Source organism: Emydura macquarii, unplaced genomic scaffold, assembly GCF_026122565.2.
Source record: "Emydura macquarii macquarii isolate MOO-44397 ecotype Brisbane River unplaced genomic scaffold, CSIRO-AGI_Emac_v2 contig_2768, whole genome shotgun sequence".
Taxonomy (NCBI): Eukaryota; Metazoa; Chordata; order Testudines; family Chelidae; genus Emydura; species Emydura macquarii.
This window is the reverse complement of record NW_027132905.1, coordinates 37,233,057-37,260,386: the sequence shown is the minus strand read 5'-3', so window position 1 is coordinate 37,260,386 and position 27,330 is coordinate 37,233,057. Positions and strand designations below refer to the sequence as shown.

General features: G+C 44.5%; 1 protein-coding gene across 4 annotated transcripts in view; it reads left to right on the top strand.

The window, feature by feature from the left end:
- The window catches only part of KCNAB2 (potassium voltage-gated channel subfamily A regulatory beta subunit 2), a 100,623-nt gene that overhangs the window by 12,784 nt on the left and 60,509 nt on the right, over window positions 1–27,330 (top strand). Inside the window, exons 1-3 of one of the 4 annotated variants that reach the window (XM_067567092.1) lie at window positions 25,936–26,093; window positions 26,190–26,309; window positions 26,999–27,040. In XM_067567092.1, the coding sequence (XP_067423193.1) occupies window positions 26,233–26,309; window positions 26,999–27,040 (119 nt within the window). In that variant the 5' untranslated portion in view covers window positions 25,936–26,093; window positions 26,190–26,232. Of the gene's footprint in view, window positions 1–25,934; window positions 26,094–26,189; window positions 26,310–26,998; window positions 27,041–27,330 lie in introns of those variants that run through there. The other 3 variants (XM_067567090.1, XM_067567093.1, XM_067567091.1) reach the window with 3 other exon arrangements.

Genomic DNA, 27,330 nt, shown 5'->3' with positions numbered 1-27,330 from the left:
GGTGGATTCTTACCAGGTTGCTGAGCAACAGGTACCCACTGAGAATTTCAGGGAGGTCCACAGTATATTTTAGCTGGCTGTGTTCCAGAGATGGTTAGATACGCAGCGCTGAGGATGGGCAGAACTGGGTGGCTGCCAGGCCCTGGAATGTAGGGCTGCAAACTCATCTCCTTACTTAAAGGGACCTTATCTCCTTGAAACATACAATTAAAAAAAAAAAAAGTTTAGGAGTGTGGAGTATCCTATGTGCCCACAAGTCAGTCCTCTGCAGCTTTTTGTGGCTTCACAGATTTTCCTTTTTTCCCCCCCATATGGATTTCTTTCTGTCATTGCCCTATGAAATACCATGCTAATTGGAGAAACTGATTCTAAAGCCAGCAGTGAAACTTGGCGTACACCAACTGCTGTCAGATGCTCAAAGGAAAGAGATTGAGAAGCAGAGAGAAATACAATCTCCCTAAGCAGTTCTTGCACAGGTGGTCACAGAGGTGGAGGGGAGGAGAGAAACATGGGGTCTTGTCGTCCCCCCCCCCCTCTGATTTCTGCCAGGATTATATTTTTAATTTTTTGCGGGCAGTGGATTCAAAATATCCCCACCCACCCCCCATTATCAATAGTTGCGCATCACCTCTGAGTGGTGGTTTAACAATAGGCAAAATACTGTTGGGAAAGGAGAATGCTTTCCAAATTGTTACGTTACTGTAGTATCTGTAGACCTTACTGTACAAAAACTGTATTGTACAGACGTAGTGAGAGAGAGAGAGATTCCCTTTCCCAAAGACTGATACATACAAGACAAAGAATGGGAGGGAAAACAAAGGCACACAGAGGGGAAGTGACTTGCCTAAGGTCACAGAGTAGGTCAGAGGCAAGGCTGGGAACAGAACCACGTCTCTTGACTGTCCTGTCTGCAGGATCCCACCACCTCTCTGTGGCTGATGGCATCCCTGTAATATGGCATACGTTAAGTTTTATTCAGCCCTTGCAGCCAGACTTTAAGAAGAGCAGGAGCACTTCAGAAATTGTGTCCTTTTGTGTTAGTGCTGGGTACTGATTTTAATGTTAAATCAGATTTCCAGCTGTATCGGTTTTATTATCACTGCACTGTTGCAATAATGTAGCACAGCTGTCTGTTTGAGGGCTAGCGCGGTTTAATTATGGAGTTGTCTTTCTATTCTCTTCCAAACCACACGTAGCCTCAGAGAAGAACGTTCCAAGATGGCAAGAAAGCAAAAGCCAATTAACAGTTAACATGCGCTGCAAGCCAGGATCTTTATTAAATGTCTTCCCCTAAAGGGAAATGCCCACAAGGAGATCTCGTCACCTGCTCAGGAGGATGAACAATGCATAGGGAATTTATTCTTACAAGAAAAGGGATTTTCCCACCCAAGGCCATGCCACAATCTGACTTCTCATGAAATGGAGAAATGACCCATTTATTATCTGTAATACACTAGTGTGTAGAGGTGCCAGCTGAGATCAGGGCCCCACTGCTCTAGATGCTGTACGTATACCGTAAGAGACTGACTCTGCCCTCAAGAACCTGCAATCTGAATAGGCAAGGCCGACACATTGTGGGTGGGAAGGGAATAGTATCCCCATTTCACAGATGGCAGAGTCCATCACAGAGGGCATAGAATCCAGATGCCCAGAATCCCAGGTCAGTGCCCTAACCACCTTACCGGTTTAGCCAATGATTCTCCACAGATCTACCATTAGAAGGACCAGCCATGCTATGTTTGCACCTTTATTTACAGAGGTGATCGCTGTTCTCTAGAACACGAGGGAATGGGCATCGTTTTCCTCCTTCTCCGTGCAGTGCTGCAGGGCACACGGACAATCACTCTCAAGCCGCTCATGACCCCATCCAGCCCTTGGCAGCTGGAGGGGTGTTTTCTGCAGCGGGATATTCCCTGGAGGGGTCAGCAAAAGTGCAGTTTGGAAACGGGCAAAGAAAAAAAATAAGAGTTGCCCAAGTCTCACTGTACACATCTACAGCTGCCTTAGCTGGAATAGGAGATACTTTTCTTAGTGAATTTGAGAAAGCAACTGCAGGATTTGGCACTTTAGGGCCAGTTTCTTAACACTGCGGATGGGCGCTAATGGTATTTCCCTGCAGTACACCTCAAAAAGTCTGGCCCTTACTGAGTAGATAAGTTCACTCGCTCAGATACAGACCCAGCTGTGGCTGCAGAATGTCAGAACAGAATTATTCTCCTTGTCCTCAGACTTACTTGCTTAGGTCCAATGTGCATGTTACCCTGTTTTTACTTTTATTTGGACCACAAGGAGCTGATTGGAGGGTGTTTCATTCTTCTGTTAATAGCGTCTGAAACGATAGCGCAGACCAGAACAAAGTGGGCGTTTCTGATTTGCATCAAGTTTGGCTCATTGGTTTATGAAGAGTGATTCTTCAGGCTCTTCGACGTCATTCTTAGAGTCCTAGGTTTTGAGGCCAGAAAGGACTATTTAGTCCAACGTCTTGAATCACACAGCCAGAGAGCTTCACCCAGTAGCTCTTGCATCAGTCCCATAACTTCTGTTTTGTGCCAAAGCATATCTTTTAGAAAGACGTCCGATCTTGGGTTAAAGACTGCCGGTGATGGAGAATCCCCATGGTTTTGTAGCTCTCAACTCCATGCTGCCTTTAGCTTTCTTGCATTCTTATGGCACTTGAGTGTGAGCTAGGTCCAGTGATGAAGAACAATGCGCTAAGTCTGATGCCATGTCATGCCTTTATTAGGCACATGTGCATTTAAGTTCATCTTTTGGGTGAATATGATCAGTTCATCAGATTCTTTGGTCTGGAAGGTTTAGACATGTTTGGGGACTGCAGTGTGATTTCTCTGCCTTTGAACTTGGTGCTTTTCTTACTTATACTGCGATAAGTCAGGAGTAATTCTACAGAATGGAAACTTTTTGGGGGGAGGGGAAGGAGGGAGGTGTGACAGGATAGTCTTAACAAGAGGCTTTTGTCCCCACCTGTCAGCCTGCAGATTCCGGCTCACAACCTCCCTTGAGGATTGCCTAGGCTCTTGTTGCTCTCCTAGCTGAATTGGCCAGAGGGATCACTGCAGACATTTTCATGCGGATGATTTTTTTAATAGTGCATGAACCAAAAGGGTATTAGAATCTTTATCTATGTGACCTTATCTGATCCTTCCTATACTTAGCTTTTGTTAACTCTGGAGTCCCAGGTGTTCTGGTTTCTTGCCTTCTGGTGGGCATATTAACTGTAGTGACCTTAACAAAAGTTTGGTTTGTTTGGGACAGTCCCAAGATGACCCTTTAATACATGCAGTGTGGTCTAGTGGGTAAAGCAAGGGACAGGGAGCCGATGCTCTTGGCTTTATTCCTGACCCTGCTAACGTATTGATTGTTTTGGGCAAGTCGTGTGTCCTCTCTGTCTCAATCTCTCCCCCTGAAAATTGGGGTAGGAAGCTCCTCGTGGGGGATGAGAGGCTTTAACTAATGGTTGTGAATGGTGTTGAAATGCTGGGGTGAAAGACTCTGCAGAAGTGCGGATTGTTCTATCTTTATTGTTCTATAATTGTTTCATCCTTTATTACCATTTCCACAAATAATATAATTTCACCCCAGCAGTGTGATACTGAAACTTCTAAATTGCTTTTGAATTGGGAGTAAAATTAAAAATAGGTTAATTGTGTTTTGCGTCTTTTTTTTTTTTTTTTTTTTCCCTTCCTCTCCCTCTGGTGCTGGACACTTGTCTGTATGTCCAGTTTGCTGAGAAACCGTCTCATGGCACTGTCCTAGCATGGCTCACTTGGTGTGACTTAGCAATAAATTAGGTAATCATAAATTTACCATGCACATCATCAGCTTTGCCAGCCCTGCAGATCCCAATGTTAGAACTGCATTGCACTGTGAGTAACAACGCAATGGAGACCGTGTATGAAATCAGTCTTTGTGACATCTAGAAATGAAACAATGTTCTTGTGAATTATCGGCAGTGCTCTGCTCCAGCACTTACACAGTTAAAAACAATTCCTTCCCCTGCCAAACAGCCCAGCATTGGTGTACCAACAGTGGATTAATGAAGCAATTCTGTGTTCTGATCCACAGTCTGCAGCACTTGTCAGTACAGTTAGTATATGCTGGCCAGCGGATTGAAACTTGCCGAGTCAGGATTTGAAACCAGCATAAGATATTTTTGCTGCAGTAATAGCAAAGGGTTTTATTTCCTCCTGCTTGCGTTCTGTTGAATGGATTTCAGCCAGCTATGAGACTAGACTAATCAGCTTATTTTTTCAGAGTGAAAGGGAATGGGGTAAAAAAACAAAAATAAAATACCTCCTGTATTTTTATCCAGCTGTCTTGGTTGCTCATATAGTCCAGTGGATTGGTACTTTACACTGTCTTCTAGGTTCTTTAGAACCTCCTTCTCTGCCAGTTTGCTTTGATTTGTTTTTTGGTGGGTTTTTTGTTTTGTTGTTTTGTTTTTTCCCCCAATTGCACATCTTCACTCCTGGAAAAAAATCCATTCAAAGTTTGAGTTGGATTTTTGTGTCCTCTGATCGTAAGGCAAGGTAGGTGCATTGCTTTGAGGTGATCCACCCCTTTTTGAAAGGTCTAAAAGGCTCTTGTATACAATATCATTGTACATTTTCATTTGTACTTCTCTAGCAGATACATTCCAGCAAGTAGCCTGACTGGAAGATTAAAAAAATAAAAAAGTAACATGTATTTTCACATCTGCACATCAAGGAATTGTGTGTGCTCTGTTCTGTTGCATAATGGACAGTGTTGCTTCTGTGCTCAGATACTTGTCACTTTTAAATGTTACTATTTAAAAAAAACAAACAAACAAACCTTCTTTGAAATGTCATACCTGATTGTGGGATTTGGTAATGATTTGTGGAGGTTAGCAATGAAGATTGCCTGAGCTTTAGAACGCACAAAAAAGAAAGTGGCTACAGTTGTGTTGCAAATGAAACACTTGAATACAGGAGATGCAGTTCTGCACTAGTTTATTTTTTGGAATGGTTCATGAGCATAGAGGTTTCCACAGCAGTTCATGAATTCACAGAAACCAAAGTCCAGTGCAGTAGACGATTTTAAGCTGGCTAATGCATGGCAAGATATTTTATCTAGTCTTGAAGCAAAGAACTGCTCACATAGAGAGAGGGAGAAAGGTAGATAAATTACTACCTGGCTCTGAGGGATCTGGTAGAAGATGAGAAGAGAACTTGGAGTGGCTGGGGTTGGGAGGTTCATATGGAGGAGAGTGTGGAGCTTTGGAGCTAAGCTGTGGGGGCATGAGGAGGAAAGGAACAGTGGATGTTATGTCTGGCATCACATTAGCAGGTGCAAGTGTTGGACAATGTCTGTAATTGTCTTGAAGTCACATTTGTGGTGGTGATGTATATGTTCCTCTTCACTTTGGCTTTAACTAGAGCTGTTTGTTGTCAGCTCCAGTCAAGTATGTGACTATAGGTTGCGGTCTATTGACTATGGAAGCTGTGTTGTTGAATGCCTTGTGAAGCACTATTGAAGTGAACCATTGCAAACAACGCTGGCTCTTGGCACAATTCAATGTACTGTGGGGCCTGTAGGTCAGGATAACATGGCTGGGCCTGGGCCTGGCAAGGTTCAAAGAGGAGTTGCGCTGTTTCCACATGTCTGGGAATTAACGCCGCCGGCGTGGCACAGCATTGCAATGGAGGGCTGCGCACTTCCATGGCATGCCTCATTTTTGGCCTCTGGCTTGTAAAGAAGGTTTATTAAAAAGAACCTAAGTTCCACTCTGAAATTTGGAGCAAGAGAGCGTCATGCTCCAGCTGGGCTTAATGCTGCATTCATGGGCAAGCTGCTGGAAATCTGCTCCTGAGTTATTGACCCACAGGGCGGGCGGGTTGTGTGTGGTGATGGTGGGGACTGGACTTCCCAGGCAAAGGGGGATGCTTTCCCTTTTCCTCTCTTCCCCCACATCCCCACCCTCACACTAGGCTGTGCACGATCTGTAATCGCACACATCCTGTGTGTGGCGGGTCCCTCCTGATCGCACACCTGTCTGCAGGCTCCTCTCACATCCTCTCCGTGTTTTGCTCTTGGTTTATCTTCACAACTCCTTTCCCCAAATCTCTCCTCTCTCTTTGGCAGCCACATCAGTGGCGTCTAATCCGGAAAGGGGAGATCCTGTCCTTTCTGGACAAGGGCATCCCTTACAAGCCAGGGTATTGCTTGTGTTTATGTGCATTGCTAAGCCAGCAGAGTTGGCTTTTTGGTTTGTTCTCCGCATGTTTGTGGCTAGCGGGCAGCAGGAGCTGTGTTTATGGAGGCATCCACGTAATTACTGCACCTTCCTGATGGTGGCAGCCTGCTTACTCCAGATTATAGTGGAAGAACCTGGCAGGGCCTTGTGCCATGCAGCACAGGTATTGCCTGCCTTTGACTGGGACTGGATCATTTTATTTCCCTTGCATTCTAAATGCCTGGTTCTGCGAGGGAACTTTTAAAAGGTGTTCTGCAGTCTGGTTCTCCGTCTTTGTGTATATTAAGTTGTATGTAGTTGTCTAATAAAGGACTTGTGTTGTGGGATTCCAGAAGAAAGAACCTGAGACCTCAGGACTGTCCTAGTCCATTATAGCAGCTTCAGCTCTAACCCCTGGTGCAGTCGCTGGTGAATTCTGTCTTTTGGAGCAGAGGCTTGCTCTCCTGCTCATTTGGTGTTGTGTAATATAGTGTGACTGCATAGCTTTTTCAGAGGCCAAACCCCACAAATGCAGGAACTTACTTGCACTGTCTTTCCTCCACCTGCCGCAGGTCTGTGTCATCTTTGGTATCTCTCCAAATGTAGGAATTAATGAGCAGGCTGCCCCAAAAGAACAGCGAACCAAAGGACAAATTGAGCTTATGAAAAGGGGTTCCCCTGTTACTGTTCTGGCTCAAGCTGCCAGATTTAGTAGGTAGACCTTTTCCTGGGTGTGCCTGTGCTGTCAATGAGCAGAAGATCTGTCCCCAGTTTTTGAGCCTTTTCTCCTCATCCTTCCTTTCCCTGCCCACTCTGCTTGCCCTAGAAGGGGGAGGAGAGATTCCAGGAGGCTAAGCACACTGCATTTATTTTTGGCATCTTGCATATTGGAAGCCTCTCCAGGTGCTTTACAGAATAGGAATACGGTGACTTGCAGAAGTAATGCCTTCAGCAATAGGTCACCTGCCGCCCTGAGTGGTTGAATGGCTTCTGTCTGTAGGAGGTGCATTGGCTGGGGTACTGAGGTATTCCTCTACTCCTGGAAAGTGCAGAGGGGTCACTAACTCCGCCTAAAGTGAGGCATGCCCAAGAGACCGGCCCGCTGAGCACAGCACCTCCTGGTACTGCACTGCAGTGCTGGCATTTGGAGCAAGCCAAGTCAGAGTGAATTCCAAAGGCAGGGAGGGGGGGTCTTGATGGAAGAAAACTTGCTGGCGCCTCCGTCTGTCTGTGGCTTGAGTGCCTCTCACGGTGGCTTAGGGGATGAGATGATCCAGCTCCCAAGTCATTTAGTTTCACAGATCAGCCCTGTAAACTCACCCAGAGCATTGGTGTCACACGCTCACCCAGAGAGACCCTGTGTAACAAGCCAGGCCGCTGGTGTCTGCACCAGGTTCAGTTTCAGAACAGATTTCAGGTGTCACTCCACGTAGAGCATATTGCAGTAGAGATGTGGGTGACACAAACTGCTACAGCCTGTGTGTATGTGTGATCAAGAACATGTCAAATCTCAAGCCCCATGCGTGGCTCAGGTGGGTCTGAGGTCATAGGTGGATATTTGGGCTGGAAGCATTTCACAACAGCAGCTGTTGCTGGACCAGCTGAGGACACCCAGAGGGCCTGGTTTTGGTGATCTGGAAGGACCTGTAGCTGCCCAGCTCTGTGGCAGAAGCACTTCTACTTAGTTTCATTTATATCTGATATGTTGCAATGACCACCCATCTTCTGGAGTAAGTTTCAGATTTATCGTGTTTGGAGCAGTCTTTATGAACCAAGAATTAACGGTGACCCATTGACCCCTAGATTTCTTAAGACTTGAATTGTGGCAGAGCTGCTTTTAAATTAGAAAAATCTTAACTGGGGGGCAAAACCGAGAAAGCTTTAGTGCAAGGATTTCCCAAACTGCCAGGTTTTGGGGTCTCAATTTAAACTAAAACTGTACTGTTTTTGTCAGGCAGGGGATTTTTGTGGGTTATCCTTGCACCGTTGCGGTTCATGTTGCTGCCTCACATAGGAGGTCAGCAGCCAGTGCTCTTGTCCTGGTGTAGACCGATTTCAAGCCCTGCGAATGCTGCAGTACAGTTAGTCTAATAAGAGAAGGGGAGGATATAGCGAGGGAGGGAACCTACTCACAAATATACACTGGTTCGCAAACAAAATACACGACAACACTTTCTAGGCCGTTCACTTCTGCATGTTAATCTGTACATTGCATGCATGTGGGCAGCGGGGTTTGCACAGCATCTGGATGATTGGATTAAACTGTGCATAGTCTTTCCCTTGCCTTAGAGCAGGTTTGAATGTATTTGATGGGAAAGTACCGCCCCTGCTCCCCTGGTGCCTCGGTTTCCCCTTTTGTAAGTCAGGAACATTAGTATAATACTGCAACCCATCTCAGCAAAGTCCTCGGCTGTAAGGGGCTGTTTAAGTGTCGAGTATTCATTCATTTAGCTTGTTACCACATGTTGCTGCACGCTCCATTAAAGGAGATGGACAATTTTTCTCTCTGCTTCTGCTTTTATTGACGTGTGAGGTGCATCCTGACAGCACAACTTCATTCCCTGGAATTCTGCTTTTAGAATCCAGAGAATCGAAGAGAAGAGTGAATGCAAAGAGGCCTGGAGGGAATACCAAAGGGCATCAGTGGCAACAGCTCTCCAGGTTGAGCTCCCAGGTGTTCCCAGCATTCAGACTTCTCCAGTAAAACACGTTATGTTTCAGAAAAGCTATCAAAGCAAGGTGTTTAAGTCGCTGATGTTTTCACCCTGTTACGTATTATTGACTCTCACAATAATAAGGGATCCCTTTAAAACCCATTTGGCAAAGGCAGGAGGAGTTGGAGTGGTAGGGAACCTCAGGCCCGAGTGCGGATGCACTGTCCTGCCAAGAATGGCTGAGAGCTTCCTTTTTCTCTTTATTTCCCCAAAGATGAGCGTCTTAGCCTCTCGGTACCATTCAGGAGTCTCATGCAGACCAAGGGTTGCTCAGCTAACTTGAGTATCTGCAGCAGGTACGTTCCCCCATTTCTCAGCAAGCCAGGCCAGTCACATTGTCCAGTCTGCCACGTGTTATGAGTGGTGACATATAGGCTACAAGAAATGTGTGTGATCCAAGTGCATTGTGATGTCTGGAGTCCCTTCAGCCCCAAGAGAAACAAACTGGACTTTTTCCTTCTCAGGATGATATGCACGTTGGTGTGTGATGTTGAGAAAGCGATTATTGTGGGAAAGCAGAGTGGGTGATAGACTTGATTCATGAATTTAAGATTAATTCTGTGTGATTTCAAAGTCTTGTGTTGTTTGTAAGTGTGGGTAGGACCCTGCTTTATCAAGTTTTCACACTGCAACGGAGTTTTAAAACTTCTCTCAAGTTAGTTTTAGAGATGAGCAGCTTTCTCTGCTCTCCCACAGGTCCCTCTCTCCCCTCATAGTCTCTTCTTAAGCCCCAGAACTGCCCGTCGAGTTGTAGTGTCACTTGCAGTACATGCTGCCATCACAGGCAGACCTTCTGAGATTCACAGGTCAGCTGCAGCCTTCACAGTTGTGAGGTTCCTAATGTGTCAGTTTTGGACCACATTGGGTAAAAGATTAAACTGTTGGAAATGTGTTTGGCTTTTTCCTCCTTTTCACAGGGTTTGATGGAATATGCAGGAACAGGGTGAACGGGGCTGGAGCCATTCCACCTACTCAGGAGACCTGGAGACACTTGCCAACCTCAGCTAACCAGTTTGCTCTGATCTCTGATGTAGCTGCTTCTGCATGTTGAGTTCCACCTTGGGGCCCTGAAATACATTTTCCTTCCATGGTTCCTGTGAAGATCTAGGATGTGCCCATATCTTTTCCTCAGTTACCGAGAGATGCTCAGAGACCTGCGTGGTAGAGGACATGAAGGAACCAGCTCTGCCATTTTGTCTGCGAAACCATCCTGTGACTGTTCTCTTAACTTGTTAATCAACACACCCAGCCCCTGTGGTCAGTGCATCAAGTGCACAGGCTGTTTAGGGCTGGGATGGTTCCCTGAGAAGGAGAGGCAGGTTTCCTCCCACCCATTAGAAGTCATGCTTCTGTAAATCTGACCCAGACTGCAAAATATTTCTGGGTTTCTTGACACCCTACCATTTGTCAATCTGCATAAAATGTGTAACCACAAAGATCTGTTCACTCAAGACAAACTTCTGGTTAGTGACATTTAGATTATATGGTTACCCAGTGGTATAGACAAATATTTGTTAGCTAGCAATGTGTAAATAGCAGTAGCCTGATAATTTACAAATGCAAAAATTGGCAAGTATTTAAAAAAACAAAACAAAAAAAACCCTTGGATGCATAATGTATTTTTAATATAGTTTTAAATAATGTGGAGTTAAACAAGGGGAAAGAAAGCTTTAGATTATGGATATGTCACTAAATCACATGCGTATGCTGCTAGGTTTACAGTGAGGTATGGCTATACCAGGTAACTACCTCAATATTTTGTGGTGTCTGTTTGTGAGAAGGTGGTATGAAGGAATTATACTTAAATGCCTGAAATAGAGAGAGTATATCCATTACTGCAGATCTTTCCTGTGTCAGTTATTTAAATCACTATTCAAACTGCATAGTTCTTCTCTCCCCCCATATTCAGGTTCTTTTAAAAGTAATTGAAGTAAACCACGAATAAAATAGCATCACTTCTTTAACTAAAGAGGGTTGATTTCTGAAACACCGTTTAAAGAATGACAGGCTTGGAATCCTGGTTTGATACTATAACATCATAGCGTCTTCCGGGGCTGAATTTTAATTTATAGGCTTCCCTGTGACCCTCCTTGCTATTGCAGCTGAGCTCCTTGTTAGTGAATTCACTACCACATCTTTTGCAGATGGAGAAACTAACTGAGCAGAAGCTGCTCAAGGCAATCTGCCACCCTAGGCAATGCTTCAGTGAGCCATCCCACTACTGAAACACACCCCACCCTTGGGCTCGCCTGGTCGTAATGCCACCCACTTGAATTTGGCCTGGCTGCTCCCAGAAATCTGCCTTTCTGGGCCATTGCCTAGTTTGCCTATAGCTCGAGCAGCCTTTGCAACTGAGGCACAGAGACTAGCAGTCAGATTTTCAAAAAGGCTTAGCGCCCAATAATTCCCATTAATGCTCCGTCTAGATGGGATAAAAGATGTGGTGTTAGAATGTGTTTGCGAACCTGTTCTCAGACTCATGCGTTTGAAAAACTACTGTAGACAAGGCCATGTGTACTGTAACACCTGCTGAGCCACTCCCGTTAGCGCTTGGCCTCCCCCACGCCTCGTCTAAAATAGACTCGTCAGACGTCTTCACCAGTGCATTCTTACACCTTTGTCCTAGTCGAAACCAGGCTGAAATGAGAGTCGGGATCTCTTGAAAATCTGACCATAACTAACTTGTCCAAGGTCTCACAGGAGGTCTATTAGACTAGAGAACCAGGGATTAAGATCTCCCAAGTCCCAGTCCAGTGTCTTAACCACAGGGCCCTCTTTTTTTTTTTCTGAGGGGAGTCCTGTCCCTGCTTCCTTGGAATTTCAGTACTTCTTTTTAGGCACGTATCCTAGCATTCTTGTCTCCAGAAAAATGTGACCGGTCTGTGTAAGCTTTTAGTAAAGCAAAGGTGGATGAAAGATTCCCTCACCTCGCCTCCCTAAAGGTTTTCAGATCCATTGTTTTCATATAAACAGCTTTCCCTGTATTTCCATGCATTAGCCCAGTGAAGTTTATACAGTAACTCTAACTCTAATGGATTTTCAGCTAAGCCTTTTAGACTGATTAAACTAAAACTGGTTAAAATGGTTTTAAGCAGGCTGCAAGAGAAATAGAAAATGACTGGGTCAGAAGAGATGAGCGTTTTTGGGCAGTCATTTTGATCTACAGAGAATTGGGAGTCATCTATAAAAATAAAGGAAAAATACAATGAGAGCAGAGACTCCAGTACGCCAGACTGAAGGGAGCAGGTGGGGGCATAGTCCATGTGTGCAGTGGTGATGATGAGTTAAATTGCAGCTAACGCTCCTTTGAGGCCTTCTAGACTGACCGGTGGATGGAGGTGTCTGAAGTGCCCAGCGTAAGGGCACAACTCAGAGCCCTTGCTAGAAAACGAGTTTCCTCAAGCCAAAAAGGTTCTATTTTTGTGTCTGCTAATCATCTGAAGTCAAGGGCGGTCTTTCTGTTGACTCCCTTGGGCTTTGGATCAGGCACCAAGTTGAAGACCAAGTACAAAAGATTATGATTTTTAAAAGATGTTATGAAAGTGGTGGTTTCCCACTCCTGGTGGATTGCGGGAGGAGCAGGAGGAGGGAAGTTGCCTACAGTGTGGCTGCTGTGCAAGAGTTAGATAGGGTCCTGTCTGGAGATTCATTGAGAGGCAGCGTAGTTAGACTGTATAGCTCCCTAACTTCTATCATTGTGCTGCAGCTCCTCTATCAAACAGGTGGAAATAATTACAGTTAAGCAATGGAAACTAATCTGCACCCACTGTCAGTAAATGCAGAGTTTAAAAAGGAATATAAAATAGATTCATAACAGACCTGTTGGCTCTTATCTCCTGTAAAGCAGCAGGCAGCAAACTGAGATTTGCAAGATGACCAACCATGTTGACTCTCCATGCATAAAAGGACACCACACTTCTGTCTGTAAATGCTTTCCCTAGTTACTGTTAGGAACATAGGAATTGCTGTGGCCAATACCAGATGTTTCAGAGGAAAGTGTAAGAGCCCCCATAGTCGGCATATATGGGATAATCTGTGCCCCCCCCACACACACACACATTCTCACCCAAGTCTCTGATCATTAAAAATAGGCTTAAGCATGAGATTTAATGTCCCTCCTTGTTATCCTATAATAGTCCCTTCTTGAATCTTCTGAAAATTTTTGGTTTCAGTGACATCCTGCGTCAGTGAGTTCCACAGTCTAATTATGCATTGTATGAAAAACTGTTTCCTTCTGTCAGTTTCAAATTTGCCTTCTTTTAATTTCATGGACTATCTCCTTGTTCCTGTGCTATGAGACAGGGAGAACAGAAGCTCCTGATCTACCTTCTCTAGAGCATTCATTATTCATATACTTTTATGTCCCCTCTTATTCATTTCCTTTCCAAGGTAACCAATCCCAATCTTTTCAATTTATCTTCATTATGTGAGGGTTTTTCATGGTCCTAATCATTCTTATCAACCCCTCTATGTCCATTTAGAGATGGGGTGACCAGTATTGCACATGCTATTCCAGATGTTCTAGTGAACGCCTGAGATTCAAGTAACTGAAAGAGACCAGAGAGAAAAATTCTTTATTTCTTCAGTCTGCTGCTATGTGCATTTGATTGACAGTACTTTGTATGGTCAACTTCCTCAATTCCCCTGTATCATGCAGTATTTCCTGTCATGTGGACTAAATTCTTCTTTGGTTTATACAAGTGTGAGGCTCCTGTTACTTCACTGGTGTCATTGGGCTGACTCTGTATTTACACAAGTGCTCCTGAGAGAAAATTGGGCCCTTCATGTGAGATTTTCATTCAGCAAAATGGGAGAAGAAAACCTTTTAAAGAAAGGAATATGCCATAAAACCACAGAACTTGGCAGGGCACTAAAAGTCCCAGGCAGTATCTGAAACTACTTTGAACTCAATTGACTAGGTTTCAAGTTGACAGTGCTCCTTTTTAAAGTGCCTTGCTGAGATCAGGTTGGCAAATGAAAGACCCCTTGCTGCACTCTGCATGCCTTGTGAAAATAACAAAAATAGCCCTGAGTTTAATCATGTATGTAACTCTCCAAGGTCGATGAGCCCTGAAGCTGCAGAAAGCAGGGGGGCTCGTTTAGGTGAACTCAGAACAGAGTTTAATTGCAGGGAGTATTGCTCTGGAGCAAACTGTACAGTTTTTGCAGCAAGCAGTTCTTGCCCCGGTTCCCTCTGGTGGTTCAGATGTTTGGTCTGAGCCTTCATCCTATGGTAAAGTTGTCTTCTCTTCTGGTGACAATGCTCTGGCATTCTGAATTTGCTGGAGAGCGAGAGAGAGTGTTCTTTAAAATATTTGAAACTGTGTGTGGGAGGGATAAAAGCTGTGGGGAGCAACAGAAGTCCAAGGATAATCAGGATTACACTGAGGCCTGATAAATTGGAGGTTCCCCTCCTCCCCAGCATGAAAGTTGCTCTCTAAGTGACATTGAGAGAGTGTTGTCAAGGTATTGTGCTAAAAATTAGAACAGGAAGTAGGCCATCCATCTCCCTCATCTTTTAATTATAAGCAGTGTGTCTTCCTGAGGCACTGCCAGTGCTTTTGCTTTATGTTTTACATCACTGTAGCCCTCTCCAGAAATCTCCTTGAAATTGCACCTTGGCTGAGCCTTTGCTAATCTTTTTTGTGTAGCAAATAACTTCGTTTAATCTGGATGGGAATATAAACAAATTGCATTGACTTGTGTAATGTTAGGCAAGCTTTTAAACCCACATGGTTTTCTATTAAACGGGGAGAGCAGAATCATTACCTGCTACCTATTCCTACCCCCCAGCATAGCAGCAAAATAGCAGCTAGTCAGCTTGTTTTGAAGTGCCTTGCTGAAACAAAGAGGCATTTATTTCTGTGCTGTAGGTTGGTTGGTAATATGACATGATGATGCATTTCCTGATTTAAAGTAATACTGTCAAACCAAGGAGAAGTTTTAGTGAATTGCTAGTTTCTTTTTTTTTTAATTTATTTTAAGGCGGGGGTTATAGGAGATGTTAAATAACTCCACATCCTGTTGTTTGCAAGCTTTCTGTCTTGGTTATGGCAGCTGGATAGTTCAGCGGCGCTCTCCCGGCTACGCTAATTGAAGAATTGTAATTTAATAATAGTTTGTTTTTATGGCAACCCGCTCCCAAAGATGGTCACAATGAAACTAAAATCATACTGAAAACCAAAGAGAGCAGCAGCACCTGTTAAATTATAGAGTAGCTAAAGCACAGCTGAAAAGAACCAGCCACAAACTGTATGCAGATGGTAAATCTCTCATTTGCTGATATGGAAATCAAAATAACATTGCTGCATCAACTTAAATGTCAAAGACATGGAAGATCTCTTCCTGAAGGATGTCCCCAGACATTCTTTGTAGTTCATTCCAGCACCACAGCCCTTTGCCGGGTTACTGCTGCTAAGTTTATCTATGGCTTCTTGACTGAGAATGCCTGGTCTGTCTAAGTTATCCAGCAGAAGGGCCAGCACCAATCTGATAGCACCCTGTCTCAGCAGTCAGCAGCTTAGCCCTATGTTGTTTATCTCCCTTTTGCAGGGAGAGGTTAACTGGGATTTTTGCACATTAGAAGAAAATAGTCTCTCCATTTTCCTCAAATGGAAGAGCAGAGTTCAAAACCCAGAAGTTCCAGGCAGGATTTCACCTTCCTCCAGAGCTTCATAGCCAAGAGGCCATCAATAATCTTGCCCCAGCTACTCAAGACTTGTGTAGGCTTGACCGGCTGGTCTAACCCTCTCTACATTGGGCCCATCTATTATTTCTCCCAGACCTGCCTTAATGGTGGGATCCAGCACAGCTCTGCTTTTCTCTTTTGGGAAGGGGAATGAGTGACAGGTGTTTGGGTGAAGGACAAAAGAGCAACATTACTGATATAGGATACTCCTCTCAGTGAAATAGTTCCCTTCTGTCACTGCATTGTCCAGTGGCACCTTGTGATCGCCAGTAGAGTTAAATTCCTCAAGTATCTCTTGCTACAGTCAGCAGTCTCCGCTAGCTCTGTAGGAATAGTAACATCGGTGCCTTTCATTAAGGCACAAGAGAACCACAGCCTGCTGCAGATCAGCTTAGACCTGGTTACTGACGTCTTTAGAAGTTGCGGGGAATCACAGCGGTGTACAGGACACCATCTGAAAGTTTATATTTTCCTGTACATGGCACATCTTCGTTTTTATCCTTAGGGAAAAGCCCTGGTATGTCTGTCAGGAACAGTCAGCTGCGTCCATCCTACCCATTTCACCAGAGAGGTCAGGTGTGTGTGGTAGGTGTGTGAATTTGTGATGCTCAGAGTTACTGCATGACTTGCCTTCTCCAGCTATGTACTAGGTCCTCCATGCAGACTTGGGAGATTGCTGCAGAGCCTGAGTTAAGCATTCTTTGCTGTGCCTCTCCAATGGCAGCCACTTGGCATCACCTCTTCACTCAGACAGCACTTTATGCTAGGAATTCTGTCTAAGGTATCGCTCCAGTCCCATCACCTCGCAATCTGCAATTCCTTTATCTTCACAACATCCATGAGAAGTGGGCAGAGGTGTTATCCCCACTCTAGGGATGGGGAGCTCAGGCACCAAGAGACAAAGTGACTAGACCAGGGTCACACAGGAAGTCTGTGGCAGAGCAGGGACTTGAACCGAAGTCTCCCAAGTTGTAGGCTGTTGCCTTCCTCTCTGGAATTCCAGAAACAAAATGCGCCTGAAGCTGTTCCATTTGTCATTTATTCTTCCTGACTCCTGTGACATCCTGCTCCCTTGTAGCCTCCAGAGCTTGTCAGTTGTTAGATTTTTGTTTGTGATGGTTAAGATGAAAACCTGGGTCCCTAACACATTTCTCATTTTCCCAAACCCACAGAATAATATGAAAGGGATGGGTAACTCAGCATGGATGTCATTGTAAGGTTGTCAGTCCTGCTTTGGCATGATCTGTCCGCATGGCCAGGAAGTGTCTCAGGTTGCCACTGAGCACTGTTCTTCCTTTTTTATTTTCTTTTGTCAGCTTCTTGTATCTTATTTTTAGAGGCTGTGGCTCCCCCAGGCCTCGCTGAGAAACAGCTGATTTGGAAAGTTCTCTTTACCCTCAGAACACCAGTCAGTTGCAGTGTAGATAACCGAGCACACCAGTGGATCAGAAGCAGCTGATGAGTTTGGACAAAGCTCTTTTAAATGTCATGACTATAAAATTAAGGGACTTCTGGAGTAGGAAACAGAGAGAATAATGGTTGACCATATGCTGTTGACACTGAAAGAAGAAGGAGTTGGGGTGCAAATAGAATTGACTCGAGTTGTTACTGCAGATTAGCTCCCCATGTGGATACTCTGTTCCAGAATAAAAGTCACTCTATCCTTCCAAAGAGGAGTAATTATTTTGAATTAAGATCAGATTTTTTCCAGAATTATGTATCCACATGGGGAGCTTCTGAGGATCAGCTTATTCCACAATAGCTGTTCCAGTCAGTTTTCCCCATGTAGACAAGCCTGCAGTCTGGATTCTCCCTGCACCCCCAAGAGAATATTCATTTAAATACTGCAAGTGTTCTTTGGTCTCCAGAAGAGTTGTGAAAATGTTGGCAGGCTTTTGCCACTCCAGGTCAAGCTAGTTCCCTAGGCTGGGAGGGGATGGAGCCAGAGTCATTAGCGCCCATGATTTTAGCTCTCTCCTTTAACAGCTCTTAGGTGAAAGCTGATAGATGGCCATCTTGAGCCGTCTCTGTCCTGCCTGACTCATCCCAGATGTTCCCCTTGTGAGAAGCACTGAAACCAAAATATTCATACAGAAAACACCATCATAACCAGTCTTCAGAGCCGAGCTCCAGCCCAAGCTGTAATTTCAAAGTGCCAGCTACTCATTTCATTCTAGAGCACTAGCGCAGCCCTGATAACCAAGCCTCTAGATCCAGGGGGAGGCTTGCTGCCATGGGCAGTGTAAACATACCCTGAGGGTAAACTTTTCAGAAGCACCCTGGGAATTTAGGCACCTAAGTCCCACTGATGCTCAATGGAGTTTACGCTTCTACATCACTTAGGCTCTTTTGAAAACATTATCCTGAAACTTACAGTCTCACTTCCCCATTTGCACAATGGGATGATGACACTTCCTTTGTATCTGTGCCTGATCTTGTTTCCCTAGGCTGCAGAAGGATCTCCTATCATGCAGCTTTTGTGGGAGTAAAAGCAGAGAGAGTTTAAATGAGGCTTCGTTTTGGCCCTGTACTCAGGGCTGCATTTCTCCCAAAGTGATTTTTAATACAGTGGAATGAATAATGGGTCTCTGCATAAAACCTCAGTTCAGGAGTATCTGCTGTTAACTGCCCCATACTAATAATAAACCTGCAATTTTCTGTAGCCCGGGTCTCAAACACTGCAGGCTTCAGCAATGTCACTGTAAGACATTGCCTGTCTCTCAAGTCTGTCCTAAGAAGCGTGCATTTGGAATCTGATGCGTTTCATTCCATCCGAGGAGTCACTAATAAACTTTCTGGCAGACATGAGGCAACCTTTCTTGGCAGGAAGTGCTCAAGGGCAACCTCAGGTATTCCTGAGCCTCTTTGAATTGGGGCTCTGCGTGAAGGATATTGCACGTAGGCGATCATGAATGCTGAGGAGTGTTGGGAACAGGTTCGGGAACAGGTAGGAACCCCAGAACCCTTTTTTTCCAGCTGGAACTGTCCTGCCAAGTCTCAGTACCTCCCCTCCCGCACTCCCCAGCCTATCCCTCCATCCCCTCATGCACAGGGAGCTTCCACCTCTCCCCCAACAGCCCCCCTCCCCTCCATGAGGGGACATGATTGAGTATACAAAGAAATTAATAGAAATAAGGTAAATCATTTTGTTGCAATGGCCTACTCAGCAAATTCAAATAATGCTTTAAACTGGCCCTAGTGTAATGACCAAGTTATAGAAATTGAGGGGAGATGGGTAATTACAGCACCAGTGCGGACTGTTTTAATTCTCTGTGGTCTAAGCTGGAAGATTGGCCTGGAAACGTATGTGTTCTCTTTCGTTCCCCATTGTTCACATGGGAATTGGTTTGGTTGCACTGTGCCTGCAGTACTGAGGATGTTTGAGGTTGCTGTTGTGAAATCGCATGCTTTGGAACGGAAGAAAGAAACTGCTGTTGCATTTTTGCAGGGTGGAGGCTGCTTTACGTAACAGCTTTTCCTTTATCAACGAGTAAGTGAAACTACTCAGAAACTATGGGACTGAGCCCGCTGTGAGAGTGGGTCTGCCTGCTCAATGTGAATCCCCACTCCGTTTAGTGCAGGGCAGTAGCCTAGGAAGTCTGGATCATCTAAATATCAGAACTAAGTAGGTTGCTCGCATGTGGCCTTCCATTTTGTTCTCCTATCTGACTGTGCAGGGCGAGCTGTTGGTGCATTGCTCACAACGGTTCCAGAGCTCATGGCTGCCACAGTTCCTTGGCAATAGCTGACTAACTCCCATGTACACGGTCGTGATAAAATGAAGAGCCTCACATACACCATTTTCACTTTACGGCTAAGAGGAGTGCAGGCTCGTGTGTCTGCTTGCCTGTAGATGAGGTTAGGAGGCTTTCTTCCTCCCACTAAGCCACGGTGTAACTTTATAATAAGCAGAGAGAGGCAAACTCTGTGGCTGGGAGTTTCAAAATAGCCAAAGGAAATTAGCCACCCAATGTTTTAGTGAGAACTGGGAGCCTAACTAATCAGCTATTTTGAAATTCCCAGCTTTTTGGCTGACTTCAAACCCTCCTTCTCACATATAACGTGTAGCGCACTTTTGAACCCTGTAGAAATAATTAATTTGATTCCCATTTTGCTTAGGGAAAAGAGGGGAAAGACAACAAAGAACAGGAGAGAGATTTTTTCTGGTGGAAAATAAATGCAGCGCACATACCATATGTAGGGCACCTGAGCTTTTGTGGGAGCTCTTGTATTCTTTCTAGCTAGAAAAAAACCACGTGCTTTGTTGGGGTGGGTTGGTTGCAGTTACAGGGATGAAAGGGTTTGTGAATTCAGAGTCACTGTAGCAAACATCCGGAATGTAGTTTTGAGGTTTGCAAAGAGTCAGCTCCTACAGGGTTTGCCCCTTTCCTAATAGTAACCAAAGACCAATGATGCTGAGAAGTGGCCTAGTGATGTAAAGGGATCCCGTAGTCTCCTGTTTGTCTTTCTATACAGTTGCTGTGGCTTTCTTAATAGCACCATATAGGGATATTTTTGGAGCCATGCTTTCGTTCAAAATGTGCTGTTGACTGGGCAGCGGGTGGAGGGGGAGAAAGAGAAGGAGGGAGCTGGGGTTGAATCTCTTCCTTTATTTTATTTTTTTTTAATGAGCCAAGTGAGATTTTTAGATGGCAGCAATCCAGATGCTCTGGGCATCCGTAGAATAAAACACACAACTTGGAACATTAACTTAGCCTCTGGTTTAACCAGTTAACCCATCAGAATTCTCATTATCCGAGTGGGATAATGCTGACCCCTTCTGATATGACTTGTCATCACATCTTGAAGTCCTAGTTCTAATCTCCCCACCACACGCACCCTCGTGCATTTTAGGCCGTGTTTCATTTTAACATCCTCTTTGCCACCTCCATGCTTCCCACCATTTATGAGCAGCTCTTTTTGCAGCCCTTCTGCTGCTTCAGATTCTGTGTGCAAGTGGGGTAACATGGGACCATGCGTAAGAGAGAAACAACCACCCCTTTCCCATCCCTTCGTGCCGCCAAAGTCTCTGGGATTATTAGATGCCACAAGCTCTTCAGCCTGCCGTTCCCATTAGGCTGCACAAGCTCTCCTGTTCCCATCAAGAGATGTAAGCACCCTCTATGTGTAGAAGTTGGTTTTTTTCTAAGGAGGCTGGCCCTTCATGCTCTGAGCACATGAATAGCAAGGTATCCACTTCTTAAGCAGCACAACTAGTCATTTCTTTAACACTTTTTACAGCTCAGACAGGCTTGTGAAGATTGCAGAGGATGGCCATTGACACGTCCTTTAATCAGTGACAAACCCCATGGGGAATGCTGACTCCCCAGGAGGCTTGTTCTCACCATTAGTTATTATGCAACAGTGGGTGGGCTGCTGTGCAGTGTTGCAGGTCGCTGTTGTCGTTTCCCTGATTGCTCGTGTTCTGAGCCCTGCAGGTTTGATGCAGGGGCTGTAGCTTGTACTATGTTGTTTTCAGCCTGGTGTTTTAAGACAACGGGTCTCTGGAGGGATTGGTTGCTTGACTGATGCAGTTGATTTCTACTGGGTAGCATTGGCTGCAGAGCGGCTGGAGTCTACTCTGCATTCCAGTCAGGTCGGAGGAGGTGCGTGTGTGTCTGCAATGCCAGGTTCCTGGAGAAAGCGAGACAAGGATTCTGGAAATACTTCATTTTTCTATGTGGGATAAAATTGGCTAGGTGATTCCATATAAAGGAGCTTTTGTGGGGGTGAAAAACTGTTTTACCTTAAAAACAAAATTTTAAAAAGTTAATTTGCATAGAAGAGCATTGAGTTTTGCTGTAATGCTGACAAAAGCTAGGAGAAAGGACTTGACAGCAGATGGCAGTGGCTGGATACAGAATTAAAAGATGACATGCAGTTCTCCCCGTGAAAAAGTATTAAATACAACAGAACTGTGCTTCCCTCTGATGAGCCCTATGAAGGGATTTGAAGCTAGTGAGATAATGCAGGATAAACATCCTAGCAAATTTGATTTCCTTAGTGCACTTTATTAAATTTCATTTCACATTATTTGAAGGGCAGGCTGAAGGGTGGCCTGTACGGTCTGGCTCTGTGCTGCCTGCATAGGAATCTTTGAAAGAGAAGGTGTTTGTCTCATGCCTTCAGCCCTGCATAGCTTGTGAGTGTTTCATGGTCTTGCACACTTGGCTTCCTCACATCACTTTCTTCTCCTGCTGTACTGATGCTGAACCTGCTTGCCCAGCCTTAAGGACCCTCTCTCTGTGTCTATGATTTGCTGCGTTTGTGGTTTCTCTCCAGAACGAGGGGTGGTTGGTGAGCTGTTGCTGGTTTCTTTGCACAGGGTAGAGGATATTGTTCTGAGCTCTTTGATTTCACTGGCTGGGAGGGGCAATGATGGCGAACTTCTCCGGTTGCCTGTTGACGAGTTGGAGCTGCATTCTCATTTCACGGTGTGTTTCAGTTTGTGATATTCTTTTTCACTCTGACCTGCCTGTCCTGCCTGGAGAGGGGAAGCTGGGACAGGGATGGGAAGGGAGGGGGCAGTGGAGCAGGCATCTCCTTACTCTGTTCTTTTGAGTCACTTGGGGACAGCCTGTGGTTTGTTGTTCAGTGACCTATTTTACAACGTGCTCCTTTGGGTAGAGAATGTGTTTTACTACCTTCCTGCCCACAGTGCCTTTGGGTGAAACTTGCTAACAGTTCCCTGTGGTATCGTCATTGTTCTGTTTCTAACGTGAACTTTAATGCTGCTATAAAAGCATGAAGGACTCATCAGAACAGCGGTGGACTAGAATCGAGGAGTGATGAGACCACACCTGAACAAATGCGCTCCTCCTACTGACCATGGCGTCAGGGCTGTCTTCACGTACAGAACTACAGTGCCGTTGTGCTCTTTCAGTGCTCCTCTGCCTATGGGAGAGCAGCTTCCATCAGCATAATTAATCCACCTCCCTGTGAGACAGGAGCTATGTTGACTGGAGAAGCCCTCGATATGGCGCTGTCTACACGGGAGGTTAGGTCGGTATAACGACGTCACCTCGGGGGGGGGGGGGGGGGATTTTTCACACCTCTGAGCAATGTAGTTTTACTGATATAGGTCTGTAGTATAGAACTAGCCTCAGGCTGCTCAAATAGCAGTTTTAAAAGACATAGGCAAAAGAAACCAATTAGCATGGTTTTCTCTCCTGTTCTCCTGCCTCCTCCGCCCGAATTATTCATAACAAAGACATTACCCCCCCTCCCATAATGAGACACATGGTTACAAGGGCAGAGGGGACACAAAGCCTCTGACCTGGCAGAGATTTACATGTATGCCTACAGCCTCTTTTACATGCAAATTTGTAATTAAACTGGTTTATTGAAACCAGTGCAAACCCCTGTGTGGACACTCCAATTTTGGTTTGAGTGGTTTATTTTGATTTATCTTAAACTTCTTCCTACTCAACTTAAGCTAAACCAACATAAGCCTGGTTTAAACTGAAATAAGTGTCTATACAGCCTTTTGCACTGGTTTAATTAAACCAGTTTAAAATTACACCTTACATTAAAATGGTGCAACCCTGTGTGTGGGGAAGGTGCTGCAGTTACTCATATAGATGAGTCTTTGCAGGGTCACAGCCCGAGCCATAAAATTACTCTTCTTTAAAAACCTCAGGTTTTTTCCCTCACATTTAATGGCCTGGCAAATCAGGCAGCAGTATACAAAAGTACACAATTAATTATCAGGTTTGCATATTCCTGCTGATGCTTTAGTAATCCCATTTCTCCAATCACAGTGCATTTGCAAGAAAATCTGAAGTATTTTCTGTTCTGTCTAGCAACAAAACCCATGCACTCGAGACTCTTGCTAGAGAATGTTTTTAATGTTTCAGTCATCAAACTTTACAGACCTAAGTAAAGGGAAACGGTGAAGAAACCTCTCACACAGGTCAGAGCTTTACAATCTTCACTCTAGTCAGAACCCTGATTGTCTGTTCTCTCTTACTCAGCCTTCCTTCTCGTGTGTGAGGGGAGAAGTAAGGGGAGGGTAACCCCAAATTTGAAGTGGGAGAGTGTGAATTTTTCAAGCACTAGCCCAACTGCTTGTGGAACTGCTCTTTTTCTGTTTCTTTTGCCGCCCTCTGACTGTCACGCTATTTCAGTACAGCTCTCCAGTATCCAAAGTACCAACTATCTCCATTCTGCAGGAGCTATATTCTACATGCTCCATCTATATTCTCCTTCACACCCTTCCCCACTGTGTACGTCCTCTTAACTTCCCCTCAGTGAGATTTAGAGTTGGTCCTTTCTTTGTATTGTTGACTTTTGGGTATTGCAGTTTCCTCAGGGCGTGGAAAACTGATTACCCGATCATGTATGGACTGTTGTGTTTTACCATTCGTTTCTTGATTATATTTTTTCCTATATCACTGAGGGAGAAATCCATGAAGAGTCATTTTTATGTTTATGATGGAGTCTGGCATGTGTTGATTTTAAATTGGCATTTAATGACTTCAGAACAAGATGGGAACTGAGCAGTAGCGTGCAATCCTCAGTTAATTATAAGTACAGACCCACACATAAGGTCACCATGTTAGGTGTCTCACTGGCTGTGAGCTAACTGTACAACTGAGAACTTTGTCCTTGAATGGTGTCATTCTGTGGTTTGGTTGTTGATATTCTTAATATTTTGTAGCATTCTGGCTGGTTGGGAGGGGGGTTGGTTTGGTTTGGTTTTGTTTTGTTTTGTTTTGTTTAAAGGGAACATAAGGCTGGAGCTTCAAACTCCATCATAGTAGCTCTGGCCATCCTTTGGAAGTGGGCTGTTGTTTTTCATCCACAGATTTGCACGTGTCCTGATTCATGGAGATGCATGATGCTATTGTCTGGATTGATTGATAGCATGAAGTGTCTGCTCCAGGTTTGAGTTATAGGTCACAGATGATGATGAACTGCTTCAAAATGATTCCTGAGTAATGGAGTAACTGAGAAAACTACCGGAGCCAGAGACTTTAGGAATCATATGCAGTGTGTGGGGGGAGGGATTGAGGTGTAGTCTGACACACTAGTTTTGTTCACTTTCTGTATTCTATCCTATTCTATATAGGATTGTTGTACTGTGCCCATTACCATGGTATCTGAGCACCTTCCAGTAGTGCAATAAGCAACGTGACCTCACATCCGTCCATGTGGTTTGGTCTTTCATCCTCTTTCGAGGAAGAGGTTGTGCATAGTTTAGGCAGTTTTATATGGGGCAGTTGGTACTGTGTTTGCTCATCCAGCTGTTAGGTGCTCAGCATAGCTTTGGGCATGAGATAAATAGCAAGAAAACATCTTAAATGGGCTTGTTCCACAGCAGCAGATGGCCTCATGACAAAGGCACCAAGTTACAGCAGCTTCTCCATTGTCATTTGGTTGTGCTTAATTTTTGGGCAGCTAATAATCCACAGTACTGCTACAGATGAAAGAAATACACACGTGCCTGTGTGTGTTTCAAAGTGTAAGATCCAAAATCAGTAACAGAGTGTCTGTGTGGATTTAGGCTGTGATATTAAAAGCTGCCTAAAGGAATGGGTGAGCACCTCCCCCTGACTTTTAATAGGAGTTGGGCTATAGAAGATAAGCACCTTTTGAAAATCCCGGCATTAAAGCATAAATACAAATCTCTTCCTTCTTATCAATATTTTAGTGTCTTGGCAGCATCAGGGCAGTGGTAGTGCAAATGGAATCACAGCTGCTTCTGGCATGTCACCTCACCTTGTTCAGAACTGGTCATTTCAACCATTATACCTAAAATGCCTCTGCCAGCTGAAATACTGGTCACCTGTCTCAAAAAGAAGATAGCAGAAATAGGAGGGGCAGACAGACAGACAGGTAATGAGGGTGATGGGAGGTATGGAAAGGTTTCTATATAAAGAGAGATCAGAACAGCTGAGACTTTTCTGTTTAAAAAGGAGATGAGCAAGAGGGGAACAAGACGGGGTAAAGAAGTGAAACATTGGATACCCCTCATTAGCCTTTCTTGCAGTAGGAGAACAAGGGGACATCAGTGAAATTGGACAGCAGAAAATGTAAAACCAATAAAAGGAAATACTTCTCTTCGTAATTAACCTGTGGATCTCATTGCCCCAATATGTCACCAACATGTTTGCCTAGCAGCATTCAAAAGAGGTTTGACATGTACATGGATAATGAGAACAATCTCAGCAGGATTTTTAAAATGATGTGAAAAGCATGTAACTTCTCCTGGTTCAGGACATAACCCAACCTCTGTCTGAGCGGTGATTGAGAGATGTCCCCCACTGGGAGGTTACTCCCTAATTATCTTCCACCTTCCTCTGCAGTGTCTGGTACTGGCAATAGGCCCATGGTCTCATGACCATCCCCATTACTCCCAGAGGTTGTGACCTGCCCAATATATCATGGTGAATTAGTGGTAGCAGGAGGACTAAAACCCAGAGTCCTGACTCCCACATCTGCTCCAGCCATGGGAATGTTCCCTGCTCGCTAAGAGAAGGTAAGGAGAAGAAACAGGAAAACTCGTGCGCTTTTAGAAGTTCATTTTATTCTGGTTGTAACATTTGATTCTCTTTTTGTTTTTGTTTCTTTGTAGAGGGTAAAAAACAAAACTGAGCTTGAAAACTGAGGCTGGCTCAATGTATCCAGAATCTACGACTGACTCTCCTGCCAGACTCTCACTAAGACAGACAGGCTCTCCAGGGATGATTTACAGGTGAGCCATTCAGCAGAGTTTATAGCTTACCCCACTTCCCTCTGCACAGAAGTTCTCTCTGTTACAGGGAGCACATTTTTTGCAGTTTTTGAAAAATAAGCTAAACTAGTTGTCATGACCCTCTGAGGCAGCCTCTGGTGTATCATAAAATCAATCACTTGATTTTTTTGAGGGTACGTAAGTCATTTTCCAGAACTGTGCAAACTCTTGATATAGCATAAACAATATTTAAGCTTTCTTCAGAGCTTTCATGCCTGTTGTTTTAAGGAATGGGTCCATTTTCAATTTCTTTTCAAATAATTATCGCATTTAAGGGCTTAACAGTGTGTTTCCTGTATTTCATTTTATTTTATTTTTTTTAACATTGCGTGACATTCTGTTGTATCAGGGGAGCCCGAATCCACACACATGCACAAGGCTTGGAACAGATTTTGTGCTCATAATTCTGTCCCCCACTTGGTGGCATTGTTGTCAAGCTTTCACAGAGTTTTTCAGCTCCTCTTCGTGAAGAGAAACTGTGATGACGTTAAAAACATTCTAGAGACTTTGATGAAGATGAACCATAGAGGTCACTAGAGCACAAAGATCATTGGGAGATGAACTGAGCCTGAGCTTGCTGTTTCTGGCACTTCACAGTTGTTAATGTGATTTGTGGAATATTTCTTCTTTCTTTCCCTTGCTGTCGGAAGTGCTCGATATGGGAGTCCCAAACGACAGCTCCAGTTCTACAGGTAACAGAGTCCTTTATTTCTCCTCTCCCCACCCCCACCCCCCAAAAAAAAAGGCAGCTGAAAAGCAATGATGGGCATAATGATGGAAGGGCATGTTTCAGAAAGGGTCTCAACCTGCCATACTCCAGTATAATGTTCTGTATCATCAAACTCGGCAAGTGCTGCTGGCAGCCTGTGGGGATTGGAAGAGTGTGGAAGATCAGCTCTGCAATTCAAATTCAGCCAGCTACTTGCATGGTCTTACTTCTGCAGCATGAGCATGGAAACTGTGTTTTGTTCAGCTTGTGAAA